General features: G+C 55.6%; 1 protein-coding gene across 11 annotated transcripts in view; it reads right to left on the bottom strand.

Moving 5' to 3' along the window:
* The window catches only part of TTLL1 (TTL family tubulin polyglutamylase complex subunit L1), a 30,328-nt gene extending 10,493 nt beyond the window's left edge, over window positions 1-19,835 (bottom strand). For 2 of the 11 annotated variants that reach the window (XM_086712092.1, XM_086712093.1), the window contains exons 1-7: window positions 16,606-16,624; window positions 10,762-10,878; window positions 5,219-5,427; window positions 4,368-4,548; window positions 3,603-3,737; window positions 2,900-3,008; window positions 2,001-2,077 (exon numbers count right to left, since the gene is read on the bottom strand). In XM_086712092.1, the coding sequence (XP_086568218.1) occupies window positions 2,001-2,077; window positions 2,900-3,008; window positions 3,603-3,737; window positions 4,368-4,548; window positions 5,219-5,427; window positions 10,762-10,874 (824 nt within the window). In that variant the 5' untranslated portion in view covers window positions 10,875-10,878; window positions 16,606-16,624. Of the gene's footprint in view, window positions 1-2,000; window positions 2,078-2,899; window positions 3,009-3,602; window positions 3,738-4,367; window positions 4,549-5,218; window positions 5,428-9,284; window positions 9,548-10,761; window positions 10,879-14,261; window positions 14,333-15,536; window positions 15,596-16,605; window positions 16,638-19,236; window positions 19,377-19,479; window positions 19,617-19,707 lie in introns of those variants that run through there. The other 9 variants (XM_086712099.1, XM_086712097.1, XM_086712095.1 and 6 more) reach the window with 9 other exon arrangements.
* Window positions 19,836-20,471: the final 636 nt, after the last annotated feature.

Here is a 20,471-nt window from a genome sequence, read left to right as displayed (position 1 = left end):
ATACACGGCAAAACACTGTCTTCCACAAGCACAGACCTAAAAAGCGAGGAAATGTGTCCTGCTGTTAGGACTGTAGCAACACTAGTTTATCAGATTTACTCCAGGACACTATATCAAATCAATCTGCAAACACTGCCCATGTCGGGATGCACCCCTGATCTCTCCATCCCCTTCTCTGCCTGCTGGATTGATCCCGCCTCCCGGTGCCCCCCGCCCCACACTCCTGCACCCCCTCCGCAGCCCTGCAGCCTCCCTTATCATCAGTCTTCTGTGATCTGCCTCCCCTGCTGGTCTCTGAGCCTCCTGAGGGCAGGCTGTCCGAGGGCATCTCTGTCCCAGGTGTCGGGCTATGCTCTGCACCCAGGGACACTCGGGAGATGCAGCCGTAGACTGCTTGACGTGTCAGCGTCCCGTGTAACATCTGTCCTTCATGTGATTCTGAATCGGAGCCACGTGAGGCTACCAGCAAGTAGTCTCCTCAGAGGAAGGACTTCCTCACGTTAAAAAGCTAAGCATTTACCAACAGAACCGACAGGGACGGCACAGAGGCTTCTGGAACACTGCAACGATGCCAAGCTAAGGTCCTGCCTTCTGCTCTCTCCTTCCACGGGTTAAAAAAAAGTGACTTCTGTTTCTTATTGATGCAGCAGTGACTCAGCTGACTGGTGTCCTGAGAAGGCCCATCAAATGGAGCCCTCCCAATGTCAGTGTGGCCCTGCAATCCAAGCGGGGGTTGGGGCAGGCCAACATATTCTGCACTGTCCTCAGAGAAACCAAGAGGACTGGAGGCCGGTCACTGGCCACACCCACACCCACTGGCCACACCCACACCCAGGCCTCACTAACTTGGCTGCAAAGGGCCTGATGTCATTGCTCAGCTTTCTCCAAACGGCTGCATCCCCTGAAAACTCATCTTCCCGACTCATTTTTTTTTCAAGATTTTATTTTATTTACATTTTTTTGATGTTTATTTATTTTTTGAGAGAGAGAGAGACTCAGAGTGTGATCGGGAGAGGGGCAGAGAGAGAGAGAGACACAGCATCCCAAGCAGGTTCCAGGCTCCGAGCGGTCAGCACAGAGCCCGACACGGGGCTCGAACCCACAAACCATGAGATCATGCCCTGAGCTGAAGTCGGACGCTTAACCGACTGAACCACCCAGGCACTCCAAGATTTTATTAAGTAATCTCTACACCCAACGTGGGGCTCGGACTTACAACCCGGAGATCAAGAGTCTCACACTCCACTTACTGAGCCGGCCAGGTGTCTCCGTTGTTCCAATTCTTCTGAATAAAGTTCTGGCCAAGCCATCCTTTCTCCTCTAATCTTGACCATGTAACAGTGATGCTCAGAAGTTTGCTCTCAGGGAAACCCGAGGGACAGTGAACCAGGGTTGGCCTCACACAGAAGACCGTCAAGGCCCTCAGTAAATGGTGGCCATTGTCATTTCATTACCAGCAAGGTAATACCAGGGCTCTGTTTGCAGATGAGGAGGCCCAGGGAGGCCGTGTGACTTGCCCAAGTCACACAGAGAGAAGTGATAGACGGGGGACTGAGCCCATGCTGCTCTGAACAAACCCTTCAGTAGGTGACTCAGAAAAGCTTGGTTTGGGGGCGTCTAGCTGGCTCAGTCGGAAGAGCATGCCACCCTTTTTTTAATATATTGTTTTTGATGTTTATTTTCGTAGGAGAGAGACAGAGCCTGAGTGGGGGAGGGCCAGAGACAGAGATGGAGACACAGAATCCAAAGCAGGCTCCAGGTTCCAAGCTGTCAGCACAGAGACTGACCCGGGGCTCAAACCCACAAACTGCAAGATCGTGACCTAAGCCAAAGTTGAATGCTTAACCAACTGAGCCACCCAGGTGCCCCAAGAGCCTACAACTATTAATCTTGGGGTCATGTGAGCCCCCCAGTGGGCATAGAGATTACTAAAACAATTAACTTAAAAAAAAAAAAAAGAGAAAGAAAGAAAAAGAAGCTTGTTTTCTATCAATGCTTACCCTCTTTCCACTCCAATTATACAAAAAGGACCAGGATACTCAAGGCCTCCAATCAAGCAAGATCCAAACAGAAGAGTCTTTCATAAAGAAATGAGACCTTCAGAACATTTTTGTTAGGACCAGATTAAAGCCCCAAAGCCCACACAGAACCGACAAGGTCCTGGGGCCTGGCCTCGCTGGCCTCACCAGGTACCTCTAACTCCACCACCCTCGGTCTGGGGGCTCCAGCCACCCTGGCCGTCTCTCAGCTCCTGCAACGCTCCTTCCTGCCACGGGATCCTGGCACAGGCTGTACCCTCTGCTAGAACGTTCCCTCCCCACCTCCACCCGGGTAACCCCTGCTTATACTTCAGGTCTCTGCTTGAGCATTTCTGCACACGGAAGCCTTCTCCGGCCACCTGAACCAGGGACTTCATTCCATGCTCTTCCGGATCTGCGTCCCCTAGCTTGAGAGCATGCGGCTCAGTTTGTGATGACACATTGACTAGTGTGATTACTTGACGGCCGTCTTCCCCTACGGGCCAGGCTCCGTGAGTGGGGACCATCAACGTAGCCCTGGCACTCAGCACGAGACCAACCCAGACAGGTGCTCAGGGAGACTTTGCTGAACGAATGGCCACGCAGGAGCCCTCTCGTGAATCCTACCCCCATGAGGGGGTAACAGGATCTCCTTTCACAAATGGAGAAACCGAGGCTCCGAGAGTTCCAACGGACGTGCCCACGGCCACGGAACCAGAAGGGCTGATGTGCCAGATCCTTAAAGCTCCCACTCCTCACGAGTGCAAGGGCATCTGGAATCCGGCTCCCGGACCCGCTTCGCCCGCGCACGCGAAAAGAAGGAGAGAGAAACCGACAAAAGCAGCCCATTTCCGTAAGCTCCAGGGAAGGGACGCACTCACCCCGTGCTTCTGGATGGCGACGTTGGTGAGATGAACAAACATGTTGTCCAGCTCGCTGGTGCTTGGGGTGTACTTCACCGTGCAGAAGCGGCAGAATCCAAGTTTATACCTGAGTGGGAATTCAGACCACTTCAGCACGCTGAGGAGAAGCACAGATAAGACCGAACACTTTGTTCTCTTACAAAAGCCACTTTTTGGAGCATCTGGGGGACTCAGCTGGTCAGGCGTCTGACCTCAGCTCAGGTCAAGATCTCACGGTTCGCAGCTTCGAGCCCCACGTCGGGCTCTGTGCTGACTGCTCAGAGTCTGGAGCCTGCTTCGGGTCCTGTGTCTCCCTGCTCTCTCTGTCCCTCCCCTGCTCACGCTCTCTCTCTCTTTCTCTCATAAATAAACATTAAAAAAAATAATAATAGGAAGACCTGCTTTTTGATTCAGGCCGTTAAAAGAGCTGCTTTTTCATTTTTTACGGTTCTTTTCTTCGAACGGTCACGCTAAGGTACAATTCCTAGGCCACAGGACTCCCCCACCTAAAGCGTATGACGCAGTGGTTCTCGGTATACTGAGACTTGTGGGGCCACTACCACGATCGAGAAACCCTGTGACCGCCAGCAGTCACCCCCCCGCGCCGCTAATCTACTTTGTCTCTGAAGGGCTGCGTCTCGTGAGCTGCCGACCAACAAGACAAAACCCCAGCGACTCTCACATGTAACAGCGCAGTGGGCGGTACGTAGACACCAGCACGTACAAGCGCAGGTCAAACTTCCTCCCGCCGATCAGCAGCGGGTTGTTAATGTACAGGGAGATCACGTAGGCCTCCTTGGTGGACTGGGTCACAAACCTAAGGGCGGCGGAGACGGTCAATATTAGATGGCAGAGTTCAAAGGCCCCCGTCGCGTCGGGGGAGAAGACGGCGGTGAGCTGGTGTCCACGCGGGAGCCCCCAAGCCTGAGACCCCGGCCCCAGAGGACAGTGCCAGCAGCCCCCCCTCCCCCCGGGAACCCACCAGGGAAGTGCTCCCTGCGCCTGACCCACCTGGGGGCCGGCAACGTGCACTCAAACTTCAATGCTCCGCACAGGGAGGTGACCCTGCTACGCCCGGGAACGGTGAGCCACCAGCCCTCCGGGAGAGAACCACCTCCAGCATCTCTGTACAGTTCAGGACCCGCAGAGGCAGGGTGGGCCCCAGACAAAACCGCCTGGCCTGGTATCTCAGTTCTGGGGAGCCATCGAACGCTGGGCAGAGACCTGACCTGACGCGGCCTCGCGCTACCCCTGCTACTGATCACAGACACTCCCGTGTTCGCCTGTCCCATCCCCGTCTTGCCCCCGTGATGGTGCTGCTACTGTCCCCAGTTTACCCAGGTGAAGCATGTAAGTGTCCACAAAACAAAAGGTACTCAGACGGTAAGTGTAGACAGGGATTCAGACCCACACACCCTGGGCCCTGATCTTAAGCAGGTGCACTCACGAAGATGTTTTGCTGTCCCGGGACCACTTTTTGATCTGCGAGAGCTTGTTGATCAAAAAGATGCCCTTTCCCTGGGCTTTGCCACAAGGTTTCATGATCCAGGTGCTGGAGGGGCTTTTCCTGAACTCCTCCACGAACAGGTTGTAGTCCGCGGGCAGCATGTAGGTGACCGGAACAAAGTCTGCAAGGAGAAAAAGAGGACGACGGCGGGTGAGCTAGCCCAACAGCAGCCACGGACAGAAACACACTGCCACGGCCTTTCCAGAGGCTGCTTCATGCCCTCTGCCCCAAGCCAGCGTCTGAAGATCAAGGCCCTGTGCCGTTCAGTTCCCGTACAATAACCTCATCGCCCGTGTGCTAAGCGCTTTACAAACCTGTAATGCCCACAGCAACCTGTTGTCATTCCCATTTATCAGATGAGGAAACGCAGGCCCAGAGAGATTGGTTATATAATTTTTCCCAGATAGGTAAAAGGATTCTGGAACTATCCAGCAGGCCAGCCCACCAGATGGAACAGGGACACGCCGTTCCGCCTGGGAACCGCCAGATGCGGTAGTGACCGTGAATTCCAAAATGCAGCTTGCAGCTCACGCCGTTTCCCTCCATCCACACACCGGGGACACTCTCTCCCTCGCATGCACCACATTCCCTGGGCACCCATGGAAACTCAGATCCCAACGTGAGCGCCAGCCTGCCCATTCCAGACACACGTGGAATGAGAGAGGCGCCTGTCACAGCTGGCACGAACGTGTTCACCCACCAAAGCCAGCAGTCGCCATCCCGGTAGCTCGTGTGACTAAGGAACTTCTAGGATTCATTTAACACATGAGCCCAGTGAAAAAGGCACAAACCCAGGTAGAGGTATTTCCCGTTTTCATCTTTTTCTGCCAGAGGACTCCCTTCTTTCTCCAGCTCCTTCCTGTATCTTTTAATATTCTTCACCATCAGATCCTTCCGGGTCAGTTCATAGTGGTTCGGAAAATGGTTGACTATTTGATCGTCTGAGAGCCGATAGCCAGCTTCGACACTAAAAACGTTTCGGATGGTTTGCACACTCATCCTAAAAGAGAAGCACAGAAGGGACGTGCAGGGCGAAAGCTCAGAGGAGGTCCCCGTGGTGGCAGTTCTCATTAAAGCTCGCGACCAGAAGGGCTGGCCTGTTCCCCGAGTCCCAGCACCCAGACCCGGAGATGCCCGGGCCACAGCGGCACAGCGTTGGGTCTGGTGACCGGCTGTGACCTACACCTGAACTGAGGCAGGAGCAATTCTGAGTCCGTCTTACAGTGGACGGTGTCATTGCCCAGCACAGAAGAGATACTTGATAAATGCTTACTGATGAATCAATGATACCATTGACTGCTGATTACAAACTAATGAAAAATGGCCTCCTTCAGACTCTGAAATCAGGAAAATCATTTACACAGTATTTGCACCCAAAGTTAAGAAGCACCCGGACCACAGGGCAGGGGCGCCTGGGTGGTGGCTCAGTCGGTTAAGCGTCAGACTCCTGGTTTTGGCTCAGGTCATGATCTCACAGTTCGTGGGTTTGAGCCCTGCTCTGGGCTGACAGTGCAGAGTCAGCTTGGGATTCTCTGTCCCTCTCTCTCTGCCCTTATCCCGGTTGCGTTGTCTCATCTCAAAACAAATAAATAAACTTAAAAAAAAAAAAAAATCACAGGGTGATTTAAGGGCTCTGGGTCATATTCTTGTAGAAACCGATGACAGGCCAGCACCCGAGTAAATGAGGACGGTTGAAAAAGAAACTGATTCCCTCTAATCCTCTAAGAAACCCAGCCTCCCGGACACACCCCTCCACCCTACCAGCCCCTCAGAGAGGCAGGGAGGGAGGGAGGGAGGGAGCAGGAAGGACTGGACTGGCACTCACAAGGGAGCCACAGGCAAGGCAGGCTGGCATGGCTTCTTGCTCTAGGCCCCCACCCCACCCCACCCCGGGCACCAACCTACAGAGGGCCCCAAGCACCCAAAGGGTCTCTTCCAAGTCTATGATCATTAGAATGATGGGGGAGTTTTCAAACTTTTAATTACGAAAGAGCTCAACCACAAGCAAAAGCAGAGAGGAAAGTGTAAGAAGATCCATTGCTCGCTTTAGGGGCTGCAACCAGGCACCCGGTCTTGTCTTGATTGTACCCCACCTGTGCCCCACGGCACTGGCTTATTTGGAAGCAATTCCCAGACACGAGATTCCAACCAAAATGCTCCTGTAAGAATGTCTAACAGTTACGGACTTCTTAATATATGATGTCCTACTGGGGCGCCTGGGTGGCTCAGTCGGTTGAGCATCCGACTTCAGCTCAGGTCATGACCTCGTGGTTCATGAGTTCGAGCCCCACGTCGGGCTCTGTGCTGATGGCTCAGAGCTTGGAACCTGCTTCGGATTCTGTGTCTCTTTCTCTCTGCTCCTCCCCCACCTGTGCTCTGTCTCTCAAAAATAAATAAATGTTAAAAAAAAATTTTAAAGAGAGATACGATATCCTACTTCATACTGCTGTCACAACTAAAAACAAGCAGCAGTGATTTCTGGATATCATCAAATATTAATCAGTGTTCATGTTTCCCAAGTCATCTGATAAGTATTTTTAGAGCTTGTACAGATAAGGGTCAGGCCTTCTGATGAGTTGTTCTCTCTCTCCCGACTCGTTTAACCTACAGTCTCCCTAGGCCATCTGTTTCTGGAGGACCCTGGGCCACTTGCCTTCTAGGTCCTCACACGCTTCTTCCTCAGCCCAGTGCCCCGGCTCCCGTGCCACCTGTCAATCAGGAGTCAGACCGCAAGGCCTGGGGAGCTGCAGGTCCATTTGGGGCACACCTACAACTGGGCCCGCCACGCCGAAGTGCTCGTCAGCCCTGAGCTCAGCGGCTCCCATACTGGGCGGGCCTAGACCCTTAGGTCGTTAGGGGAGACGAGATGGTGGATCCTCTGCTTTCATTTCTTCTTCATGTGTTAGCAGGAATATTTCTACAAGGAGAAATGTCCCTTCATCAACAATCTGGATACCCCAAAACATAGCTCACAGAGGAAAGACTAACTAAATGCTTGATTCTTGCCCTTTATGTATCGGTTTTCAAGATAATGAGCTGCTTCCCTACCACTCTCGGGTATGTGATGATAGATTCTGGGTACCTCTTACTGCAAAGCAAGGTGCCTGGTGTTAGCAACTTAAGACAACAACCATTGGATCAGATCTTGTGGTTTTGTGGACCAAAACATTTTTTTAAATTTTTTAATCTATTTATTGAAAGACAAGAGAGAGAGAAAATGCGTAAGCGGGGAAAAGACAAAGAGAAAGGAACGAGAGAGAGAATCCCAAGCAGGCTCTGAGCTGTCAGCGCAGAGCTTGACATGGGCCTCGAGCCCACAAACCGCGAGATCATGACATGAGCCGAAGTTGGATGCTCAACCCACTGAACCACCCAGGTGTCCCTGTGGACCAAAATTTTGGGTAGGGCTCAGGCGAGCCTGCCTCTGCTCCATGTGGCACGGACCGAGGCCACTCGGTGGTATTCGGCCAGCGGATGACCCCATTTGGAGGGTCCAAGAAGGCGTCGTTCGTATGTTTGGCACCTTGGTGGGCACGGCTGTAAGGCCGGGAGTGGCTGTAACTATCACACACAACACAGCTCCTCCAGCCAGAGAGGCCCCACCTGGCAGCTTGGGGCTCCCGCAGACAGTTCCCATAAAGGAAGGGGAAGCTGCTAGTTTCTTAAGGCCTGGGCCCAGACCCGTCTCACCTCGGCTCTGCTTTGGCCAAAAAAGAGGCAGAAGCGATGGCGTGTCGCTTCTGAGACTAGCGCCAAGAGGCCTTGAGAGCTTCCTCCCTCCCTCCTGGACCCCAGCCGCCCCAGGAGGGCAAGCCCAAGCCAGCTGGCTGGAGGGCCACTAGAGATCTGTGGTGAGAAGCCACTGTGGTCCTGGCCAACGGCATCCAAGACCAGACAAGCCCCGGCTGGACCCCCCAGGTGACAGCAGGGGAAGCCCAGGCAGGATCAGCTAAGTCCTGCTGGACCAAAGGAACCGACCGGCCAAACCGATAAATGCGCGTGCTGTGCAAATGGTTGTTCCAAGCCTTAAGTTCTGTGGCGTTTGTCACACGCCATCAATCTGGCAATCGGTGATTAATGCATCTCCCTAGCGCAGCCCTGACTCCCATGTTTCACGTGCTCCTACCTCCTACCCTATACTCAAGCTGTGATCAGAACACAGATACAGTTTCATAATATGTTTGTCTTCAGATTTTTTTGTTATACGATTTTCCAAATTGCTTTATAATTGTCCTAATTATTTTCATGGCTGCACCGTAATCCACTCGGTTAACTTGGTTACCTTTTCCTAACCACTTGACATTTAGTTGTTTCCGGTATTTTACCCTAACCAATTTTTAAGACTCGATGGTACACAGAGTGCTTAGGACAGGAGCTCTTAAGGCACCAAAGAGCCAAAGTTACACAGTTCCGCTCTTTTCTCTCCCCGTCTTGTGAAGACTGGCTCCAAGATGCTTCTTCCGTGGTAGGAAGCAGGGAGTCGCTCGACGCCCTCCCCAGCGCCGATTAATTACCCAGAGAAGCCAAAAGGGCTCGCTGAGAACTGGCTAAGCCCATGGCACAGAGCCGTGGGACGCAGAGCGTTAAGTACCGAACTCTCTTCTTTCAGAGCTCCCATGAAGCAGGGCTCAGGCTACATTTTTTCGCTCTACCTTCGAGGACGTGAACCCGATGCCAAAGCCCACACAGGGGCTGCACTTCTCTACCAGCCTCTCCCCGTCTGCATTCCATGCTCCCCCCGGGGAAACTGGATCGTGGTTTAAAGCACAGGTATCCTCAGCTGCCAGGGGAGCAGAGAAAGGGTCATCCCTGCAGTGGCTGCTGGAGATGGAAGCGGGCCGCCAGTCTACACCGCACCTGGGCCAGGGCCGGGCTCTGGGAGGCTGGGACCAGCCAGACAAGGTCCTCACTGTCATCGGGTTCACAGCAGCGCAGAAAGACGGGGCAGGCGGGGAAATCCCAAATCCTGGCACGCGGCACTTGCTGCACAGCACTGAGGGGAGCCGTCTGGGAGGCTGGAGGGGCACAGGTGGCTTCTAGGGCAGGAGGCTCGAGGAGTGGTGTGCGAAGGCCAGCAACCGCTGGCCGCTGTCACATGCCACACGCTCTGTGCTTTACTGACTCATTCAGGCTTCCGACAGCTGTGTTTGAAGGGAAAGGTCAAGTCCCCTGCTAAGGGCCACACAGGCAGCAGCGGGGGAGCCAGGGTGTAAAGCCAGGCACGACTTGGCTCCAGCGTCTGGACGTCTAACCGCCGGATGCGTGGCGTCCCCGAAGGATGGGCTGAGGAGGCAGAGAGCACCGCCCGTCTTAGCGGGTCGGCAGGGGAAAGCGTGCCGGCGGCTGCACTGGGGCGTGGGGGGGGAAGGAAGTGGCTGGAACAGCAGGGAGTGGGTCTCAGGGAGTGGGGGACGCATAGGGTAAAAAGGCCTCCGGAGACCCACCAGCTCCCCTCCCTCAAAGGTTCGCTCGGGGCTCCGGGCCCGGGAGCTGCGGAGGATGGCGCCCAGCAGAGATGACCACGGATCTGTGTTCGGGCGCACGACCCTACCAGAGGGTGGAGGCAGGCCTGCGGCGGGGAGCACACCAGGCCCGGACAAGGGAGGACACGGGACCTCAGCCCACGAGGAGGGGGAGGCGGGGCGGGGGCAGGAGGCGAGGACAGCGGAGTCAACACCAAACACACTGCTCTCCCGTTCGTGCGTCTCCCTCGCTTTTCGGTTGTCGTTACCCAGTCCAACCAGCGCCCTCTGCCCTGCGAGAGGAAGCAAGGGAGGCACAGGCCCCTCCCCCGCGGTCCCCTTCCCCAGCGCCGGGCACTAAGGCACTGACTGGCACTGCCGGGAGGGGCCTCTGGCTTCTCACCTGGCCCCCCACGGGACTCGCCAGGTCGGGTTGTGCAGAACCGTCCTGGGACTTCGGACGTCAGGCTGGTAAACGGGAGCGTGAGGGCACCCCGCAACGCGTGCTCCCAAAGAACTTGGGATGAAAGATGTGTCTGGGCGGGGGGGGCGCCCCTCTGAGAACACAGCCTGTGCCTGGGCTACCGCCATTCACAAGACTGGTAAGAAGCCTTCAGGGGCGCCTGCGCGGCTGAGTCAGTTGAGCGACTCTTGATTTCCGCTCAGGTCATGATCTCGCGGTTTGTGAGACCGAGCCCTAGGGTCGGGCTCCGTGCTGACAGCGCACAGCCGGCTTGGGATTCTCTCTCTCACTCTGTCTCTCTCCCGCGCGCACCTGTGCACGCTCTCTCTCAAAAATAAATGAAAATAAATGTTAAAAAAGAAAAAAGCAGGCTTCGGAAAAACAACCAAATCCTGCTTTTCGTACTTACCAGTAGAAGTTCCAGTCCTCGTTTTCTGTCACTTGGACCCATCCTCTCTTTTCAAAGTTATTTATCAGCACCGACTTCTCGATATCAGTGACCCATTTCACTTTCCCTGCCATAATCCTGGAAGAGGTCAACTTGTTAGAGCTTCGAAACGGCAGTGGCCACAAGCTTCCCCTTCACACACCCCAAGTTTGACCTGCTGGGCAGTGGTTCTCAGCCTAGGGCCACTCTGGCTGCGTCTAGGGGACATCTGGCTGCGTCTTTTTTTTTTTTTTTTAAGTTTATCTATTGATTTTGAGAGAGAGAGAGAGAGAGCAGGGGAGGGGCAGAGAGAGAGTGAGAGAGAGAGAATCCCAAGCAGGCTCCACACTGTCAGTGCAGAGCCCGATGCGGGGCTCAAACCCACGAACCTCAAGATCATGACCTGAACTCACATCAAGAGTTGGATGCTTAACCGAGTGAGCCAGCCAGGCGCCTCTGGCCTCGTCTTTTGTTGTCACAACTGGGGGCAGGGAGGCTTCTGGCATCTAGTGAGTAGAGGCCAGGGTGCTGCCCAATACCCTGCAGTGGACAGGACGCCCCTCCCCCCTCCCCCCCCCCCCCGCCCCAAAGCAAGTCCCCCAGGCCAAAATGTCAACCGGGCCAAGACTAAGAGATCCTGGCCTAAGCGGGGGAGAAAGACAGCAATCGGATAATCGCCACCCAGTGTACATCACGAGGCACGAGGCAGGGACAGCACTGGGGCTGTGAGAGCCACGGCAGGAGCTGCCCATCAGGGTGGCTGGGGAGAACCACCCTGAGCAGGAGGCCCTGGAGCTGACTTCCAAAGGGTGGGAGAGAGCGCCTAACCCAGCGTGAGCACCCCCAGCGCTCCCTGCCTCCTCCCCTGCCCCGCTCCAATTCACTCTCTGTAAGTGCCGGTGACGCTTACGTGTTTATCTGACCCCATCACTCCCGTCTACCAGTCTCCGTGGCTCCCCAGTGAGCTTAAGATACGCAGACCCCTGCCCCTCACCCGCTTCTCCTTCCCCTGCTGTGTTCTCACCACACTGGACTGCTCTGCCCACACTCCACCCCGGGACCTTGGCACATGCTGGTTGTCTCTGCCTGCAGCACCCTCCCTCCCTCTCAGCCTGGCTAAGCTGCTGCCCACTCACCTGCCAGCATTAGTGAACGTCACCTCCTCCACAAGGCCTCCCTTGACGCCAGGTACACAGGCACACAGCCCCTCAGCACTCCTGCAGTTCTGTCCCAGCTAGAGGGCAAGGGGGCCGGCCTTCTTCCTCGCTGCTTTGTGCCCAGGGCCTAGCACTGTGCCTGGGATGTGGTGGATGCTCCATTCAGACTGACCGACTATGGCCCCAGGCCTGTCAGTACCACGGTGTGACTTGGACAAAGTTAAAAGGTGGGCACCCAGGTCTGTGCTTGCTTTCGGAGAGGGAAAGAGAAGGCACTCCCGTGGGGCTCTCACACGAAATCAGCCCACTGCCTCCTCACCTGCCAGCAATGGCGGTGTCAGAGGAGGGACTGTGGTAAGAGTACGGGCTCTAGGGCTTGAGTCTGAGGCCCAGTTCTGACACTCACTTGCTGTGTGACTCTGGACAAGTTACTTAACCTCTCTGAACTTCTGTTTCCTTAGGCGTAAAATAAGAGGAACGACAGCAACCACCCATCTCACGGGGTTATAGTAAGGATTAACTGAACGAACACGTTGAGGCACTGAGAACAGGGCGCTCAAGAAATATCTGGTGTTTTGAGTGTCATCGTCCCCCTTACGGGTAAGGAAGCTGAAGCTCAAAGATTAAGAACCCGTATGAGAATCAGACTGAACGCTGGGGCGCCCGGGTGGCTCAGTCGGTTTAGCGTCTGACTCTGGCTCAGGTCATAATCTCGCGGTTCGTGAATTTGAGCCCCACGTCGGGCCCTGTGCTGACAGCTCAGAGCCTGGAGCCTGCTTCGGATTCTGTGTCCCCCTCTCTCTCCGCACCCCGCCCCTGCTTGCACTCTGTCTCCCTCTCTCAAAAATGAATAAACATTAAAAAAAATTGAGGGGCGCCTGAGTGGCTCAGTCGGTTAAGTGTCCGACTTTGGCTCAGGTCGTGATCTCATGGTTCATGGGTTTGAGCCCCGCGTCGGGCTCTGTGCTGACAGCTCAAAGTCTGGAGCCTGCTTCGGATTCTGTGTCTCCCTCTCTCTCCGATCCTCCCATGCTCACACTCTGTCTGTCTCTCTCTCTCTCAAAAATAAATAAACATTAAAAAATTAAAAAAAAAAAAAAGAATCAGACTGAACGGGGCGCCTGTGTGGCTCAGTCGGTTAAGCATCTGACTCTTGATTTCGGCTCAGGCCACGATCTCATGGTTCGTGAGATCGAGCCAGCACAGAGCCAGCTTGAGGCTCTCTCTCTGCCCCTCCCCCACTCGTGCCTGTGGGTGCCCACGCTCGCTCTCACATGCTCTTTCAAAATTAATAAATCAACATTAAACAAAAATCATACTGAACGGACCCATGGTGCCCTGATTGGAATTGAGGGTGACCCGACTCTGAAGCACCACCTCTTTTCACACAGTCCTCTGCCTCCCTGGCCTTCATTAGGATGATGCCAGTGGCCACGGGGTCAGTAATCGTCCTCTGTGAGCCAGAAGGTGCCATATGACAACGTAAGGCTGTTAACGTGGAGAGTCAGCAGTCACCGCACAGAAATGACGGTAGGGACAGCACGGGAGCCAGATCCCCACGGCTGTTACCCCGCACCCCCCACCGAGCAAACTCCCCACAGTGTCAACACCCACAGTGGAGCCCGGGAGCCCGGTTCCCCACTTGAGCGCGGCCTCTAGAGCCTGCGTCCCTGCCCAATCCGGCTCCAGCTCTGCTCGGCCCCCTCCAGTCCGACTGCAGACTCCAGGCCGGAAACGCCCACATCACCACCACCACCACCAGCAGGGGCGAAGTCCTACATCTCAGTGTGCCCCTGCCCCCTGGCACAGGTGCTGACCCACCCCGGGTGACCCAGCACAGTGCCTGATACCTGCCCTGTGCTTTAACAGTCAGCAAATACTTCCGGGGGGCCCGGGCGGGGGGAAGGGGGGAGTTGTCCTGGGTGGCTTAGTCGGTTAAGCATCCGACTCTTGATTTCCGCTCAGATCACGATCTCGCAGTTAGTGAGATCGAGCCCCACGTCGGGCTCGGTGCTGACGGTGCGGAGCCTGCTTGGGATTCTCTCTCCCTTTCTCCCTCTGCCCCTCCCCTGCTCATGCTCTCTCTCTCTCATGCTCTCTCAAAAATAATAAGTAAACATTTAAAGAAAATGCTTCCCAGGCACGATCCCCAAAACCAATAAGGCAGACAGGACAGATATTCTCATCCTCACTTTACTGAGCAAGGACACGGAGCCTTCAAGGGGAGGTTTTCTTGGTGTGCCCCCGCCCCCCGCCCCCGGCTCCCCCTTTCCATCGTGTGGACAACGGGTGCTAAGGAAAACCAATTGCTCAGGCCGGACCCACCATAGGTACTTATGGAGCCAACAGGAACGTCCAATTTCTCTCCTTCAGTGACTCGTGCTGCGGGTTCTTACCTAAAACAAAACGAACACGCGGACGAAATGTACACAGCACAAGACCGACAGACAGAGAACACCGCAAGCCCGCGCCTCGCCACGGTATCCGGGACATACGTCTTCTGCCGAACAAGGGCACGCCGCCAGATGCTTCGGGGCCTCACTGTGCTAAGTATCTCTGAATTCTATTACTTTCTGGCTCCCGCGGCCTCGTTGAGCTGCCGTGACACTCCTTCATTTCGCGCACCCCTGCGTGGGCGAAACACCACCACCTCCCCGCTGCTGCTCCGGATCCAGCTCCGCCAATCACACAAGGCGCGCGGTCCAAAGGCCGCCTCCCCCAGGGAGCCGCTCTGGTCACCTTTTCCCTCCACCAAACCTCCTGTATCCCTCTCCTGGGATACAGTCGGCACACAGAACTTCCTGGCTTGTGTTTTAGTTCTCTGCATACGTTCCTTCTAGAAGTGTGCGAGGTGAGGGCTCTCTCAGTCACCTGTTTCCTTCTCATCCCACTGATTCTTTCTAGGTTCAGGTGGGAGCCTTTGCAACAGAGCTCACAGTCCCTTCGGCCGGCCCCATTATCTCCAGATGGCGGGCTCAGTTGGTGAAACACGCGACTCTTAATCTCCAGCTTATGAGTTCAAGCCCCACACTGCGTGTAGAGATTACTTGAAAAAAAAAGGAGGAGGAGGAGGAGGAGGAGGAGGAGGAGGAGGAGGAGGAGGAGGGGTGCCTGGGTGGTCCAGTCAGTCAAGGGTCTGACTCTTGGTTTCATCTCACAGTTTGCGAGTTCGAGCCCCACGTCAGGCCCGGTGCTGACAGTGCAGAGCCTGCTTGGGATTCTCTCTCTCCCTCTCTCTCTGCCACCACCCCGCTCACTCTCTCGGTCTCTCTCTCTCAAAAATAAATAAACTTAAAAAAAAAATTAACAACAACAAAAAAGGAGATCTGGACACAGACACGGGCAGAGAACGCCATGTGACGACACAGGGTCGTACAGACACATGGGGAAGACGGTCACGGGAACATGAAGGCAGAGATGACAGCGATGTTGCCACAAGCCAAGAAAAGTCTGGGTCCGCCAGAGGCTGGAAGAGGCGAGGAACCCGCCCCAGATTCTTCAGAGAGACCGTGGCTCCACCGACACCTTGATTTCAGGCTTCTGGCCTCCCCGAGCCACTAACTTCGTGGCCCTTTGGCAGTACGGCCCTCGGAAACTTACACAAAATAGAACCGTCCCAGACACGAGGAGACGGAGAAGAAACTTCCACCCATAAAGGGCTTTAAATACGCATGTGGGAGCGAGAGCACAGCACAGCGATGGGCGACAGGGCAGACCAGTTATTGACGGTTAAAAAAGAAGAGAAAGAAACGAACTCAGGCCACCTCTCCTTTAAAGACACACAGGACTTCTTTTCAGAAATGCACCGAACCAGCACGGTCACCACCACGGAGAACCAACGATGAGGCAGCCTGGGAGGGGCCAGAGGACCGGATGGCAGGTTCCTCTGCACCTGAACCCTGGAGACGGTTCGTTTCCGGTGCTCGCACGCCCACGGGTGCTCACTAGTTCTCTTGGGGCCTCGGCACTCCCCCCCAAAATGGGAATGAAAGCCACAGGTCCTTCATGGTATTGCGGGGTTCACGGCACGGTCTGCAGGTGTGGGCCTGGCACACCACAGGGACTCCGGTTCACTGGGTTGGAAACGAGTGCCTCGGCTCTCCCTGATTCGGCCCTGCACACTCTGCCACTCCGCCCCACCTGCAGTGGGACCACCGGGCCCTTGGCTGGGTACTGGCGACCCTCCCCACCCTCTCGGGGTCGGTAATTGCATTTGTATGCTATCACTAGAAACAACGGCTACCATTCACGGAACACCAGGACCCACGGGGCACAGAGCTGGGCAGTTTGCACCCGCTCTTCTCTACCACGGGTACCGTTCTGGCTCCCGGGCTGCCGGGGGGCAGGTGTTCTTCCCATTTATAAGATGGGGACAGTGGGGCTCCGAGAGGAACGGGCAGAGCACAGATAGCAGCCTAAGGACACCCACACTCACCTCCCTCCCACAGTGTCGACTGTCAGTTCACCCACAGGGCCGGGGGTGGGCTGATTTGTCTCTGTCCCCCCAGCACCCAGCCGGGGCCAGGCACAGTGAAGGGGGCTCGAAATGGTCTGCGGAACAGGCGAAGGAGCCAGCTGGCCAATCCGCCCCCGGCACAGAAGCTGGGGCTGCCTGCTTCCCAACCCTAAGAAATACTAAGCCCTTTGCCTTAGAAAAATCAAGAAATACCTGACGTCAGATGGTCTTCCTGTTACTTCCTCCTAGAAGAGGGAAAAAAAAAAAAAAAAAAGCTAGGTTAACAGTAGCCTGCAATGAACTTGATAGGTCACCTCTCTAGTGGTTCCCAGGAACTGCGCGTTAAAGCCGTTCGGTCTGCTGCTTTTCAAACTGAACATCAGAAAACCTAACCCAGAAAAACAGTCAGTTGTGTGCTGATCTCTACGCTGACCGTGCTCGAAATCATAGCGGACTGTGGTCACCTCCTAAGGTACGTCAGCCAGGCAAAGGCATTCGGAAACCAGGCGGTTGGCAATTTTCAGAACACGACGTGGGACCCACTCCTGGGGCCAGTGGGTGGGACGTTCGTAAGCTTGAGGACAGGCTGGCACAGGAATGGCCCTGGGGTCTGTGCTTCGACAGCCTAGCTTCTTTCTCACCCACCCCCTCAGCACCGACAGCCGCTCTGTGCTGGGTCCATGACAGGAGGCACAAAGCTGCCTGGGACGAGGTGCCTGTGGACGGTGTTGATCCAGGGAGGCAAGAAACACACCCCATCCGCTGAGGGCCCCAGCGGCAAAGTACGTCGGCGCCCCAACAAAGCTCAACTGTGGTCCTGAGGGGGAAGTAGCTATAATTCATCCAGCAGCAAATCGTGCCAGCTCTACTCCAGAAGATTCCAGACCTGTCTATGTCTCTCCCCAGCGTCCCCGTAATCCCAGATGACCACGGCAGGCTCCCGCTGGCTTCCCTAGTGCCGGCCGCACCCCAACGCACCCATTCTCTGCCCGGCAGCAGACTGACCCCTTTCACACGCACCAAGCAAATCGCGTCACCCTGCCCCTAAGCCTCCAGGGGCTTCCAGAATAAAGCACCCAGAATAAAGCTGTCAGTCTGCCGATGACTTGCAAGGCGGACCCCGTGAAATCTAGGTTTCCCGTCACCTCTCGGGCCTCGTCTCCAGCACCCTCCCCACGCGCCAGCTCTCTTCAGCTGCTCACACCCACCAAGCCGCATCCTGTTTTGAGGCTTTGCTCTTCCCCCTGCATCTGGCCCCTTCGCAAAGGTCAACCTTTCCGAGTGGCCTTCCCAATTCCCAACCACTCACCACGCTGTCGCTTTGCTTCCCGGTGGCACCCCGGCTGTGCCCAATCGTTCGGTCCGGGGCCAACTCAAAGCATGGCCCGTGAACCGGAAGCAGCCGCACCACCAGGAGCTTGTTAGAAAGACACATTCCTGAGCTTCCCCCAACCCCTACACCGACGCACACGCTCAGACTCTCTGGGGGTGGGGCCCAGGAATCTGTATCTTAATAACCTCTCAGGTGAGATTCCTACCCTTGCCCAAGTTTGAAAAGAACTGGTCTAGGGGCGCCTGATGGCTCAGTCGGTTGAGTGTCTGACTTCAGCTCAGGTCGTGATCTCACGGTGTGTGGGTTTGAGCCCCGCGTCAGGCTCTCCGCACTGTCAGCACAGAGCCTGCTTCTGAACCTCTGTCCCTCTCTCCCTGCCCCTCCCCTGCTGGTTCTCTCTCTCAAGACTTACCCAATAAACATTTTACAAGAATCTTCAAAAAGAACCGGTCTAGTTCATGAACTCGGTTCCCCGGTGACTCCCTATCTTTGACACACATATCTCCCACCAGGAGAGCAGACATGTTGTTCCGCATTATTGCCTACTGAATCCCCTGCGTCCAGAATAGTGTCTAAAAACAGCAGGTGCTCAATCAATATTTGACAAATTAACTAAAATAAAGATGGGAATTCCCTCCGCACACCATCACACAAGTGCTGTCTGCGCCAAGTAGAGAACGAGGCACGGCCCAGCCCCACAGGGGCCGTCAGCCCTGCAGGGGACAGAAAACCAGTAAAAGCACCCACAGATTCCACAGCTTTTCCAGGGGCCTAAAGCAGACCTGGAGTTGGGCGGATTTCGGCTGAGCGAGAGAACATCTCGGGGAATAGCTGGACCTACAACCCCAGGAGGACAGAACTTTGCCAAAAGGCCTTTCACATGCCGGAGTTATGACTACATCCAGTTACAGCCAGGACAGCCATTCAGGAGAAAAAGCAGACAGAGGGAAGAACTTCCATTCATAGAGTCACTGCACTTTTCTGGGTCCAGCCATAAAAAAAAAATAACAACAACAACAACAACAACAAAAACGGGAGCCCTCTCTGTCTCCATCCCCACTACCCCCCCCCCCCCAAACACTCTGGTCAGTATCACTTTCCACAAAGTCCCAACGAGCCCAGGATTCTAAGGGCATTTCGATTCCTTTCCGGCCAGTCTTCCTTGAGAAGGAAAAAAAAAAAAAATGCCACCCTTAAAGAAAACAATAGCTCATAGTGAAAAACAAGGACTTTCCGCACCGCTGTATGGCCACCATCCATGTCCACACCCCACCGGGAAGCAGTGCCAGCCTCCACAGCAACTACTCAGCACTATTGGTTATCCCCTGGGCACAGAGCAAGACCAACCTTTCAGCGCTGCCACAAGCCAGCACTGAAATGTGCTCATTAAATGTTTTCGTGAACAAAGAACCTCTCTGCAAACCGTAAACTGCTTACAATAGGATACTTTTACTTCTCGAACGAATGCCCTGTAATGCCCCAGCTACGCTACGGGGTGCATGGCTACCTACCCACTCACTCCCACTCCCTTTGAGTGATGAGGGCACGGGGAGGGGCAGTGCCTAGGTCCCATCCCTCAGAGAAGGGCGAGCAGGGCGGGGGACACGAATCTGTCTCCAGACCACAGCTGCCGCCACAGGTACACCGCGCCCTGCAAAAGATGCCGAGAGAAACAATACAGACTGCAAATGAATGGGAAAAGCCCAGGAACGATGAAATGCGGGGATAACCAATATGAAGAAGAATGCAATTACAACGAGCGGGCAGCACAAGGAAAGTCACAGGAACTCGGAGGAAAAACAGGGGCACAGTGATCGGCGCAGGCTTCCCGGGGGCCGCCGGTCCGGCGAGCAGCATCTAAACCACACGGTCGCGGCCGCGTAGACCCGGGCGCCCACGCTCGCTCGCGCATGCGCACCCGCCCACCAGGAGCGGCCACACCCTCGTCCGGGGAGGCGGCGGCCTCGGCGGCGGGACCTCACCTGCGGGACCTCACCGGGCAGGGCGGCCCCGCGCCGGGCCCCGGCCCCGCCTCCAGCCCCACTCCGGCGCCGGCAGCAGGACGCCGCTCGCCGCCCCGCGGACCGGCCCGCCGCGCGCCGCGCTCTACTTCCGGGGCGGCGCTCTGGCAACCGAAGACGCGGCCGCTGGCGCCGCGACTGCTTCCGGGGTCACATTTTCCCGGCCGCTCCCTAGGCCCCCCGCCCGCCGCGCGCTCGGCGGAGATCCTGGAAGAGCCGGCCCTCCATCCCCGGGAACCTCGCAGCCTTCAGGACCCAGGAATGAGGTTGAGAAGGGTCGGGGCGCGAGGTGGAGCCTGACAGTGGGAGGCAGAGCCGTGGGGTGATTAGGGCCCGGGGTCCGGTCCTCTCGGCTGCTCAGCTAACGTGTGTGTGCGCTTGGCGCTGTCGGTAGTGCCTCCCTTGGCGGGTGCGTTGTCCTTAGGTGACATGTGCTCGGCACGTAATAATCAGTACCGGGCCTACTCAAAGGTCACCTCATTTGTGAAATGTCCCCTGAGCGTGGCGCAAGTCTAGTTTCTCTAACTGTATTTTGTAAACTCTATTAGGAAGAGGCAGCTTGGCCCAGTGAGAAATTTAAAACCAGAGCCAGACCTGGATTGAGCCCTCGCTCCAAAGTCCACTAGCTTATGTGGCTTTCGGCAGGTCACTTCCCTTATCTGACCTTCAGTTTTCCTGTCTATAGCCGGAAGAAGAGAAGCAGAATTTTATGTCCCTGCTCTGAT

This window comes from Puma concolor, chromosome B4 (assembly GCF_028749965.1).
Source record: "Puma concolor isolate L17-30 chromosome B4, mPumCon1.1.hap2, whole genome shotgun sequence".
Taxonomy (NCBI): domain Eukaryota; kingdom Metazoa; phylum Chordata; class Mammalia; order Carnivora; family Felidae; genus Puma; species Puma concolor.
This window is presented reverse-complemented; position numbering and strand designations above follow the sequence as displayed.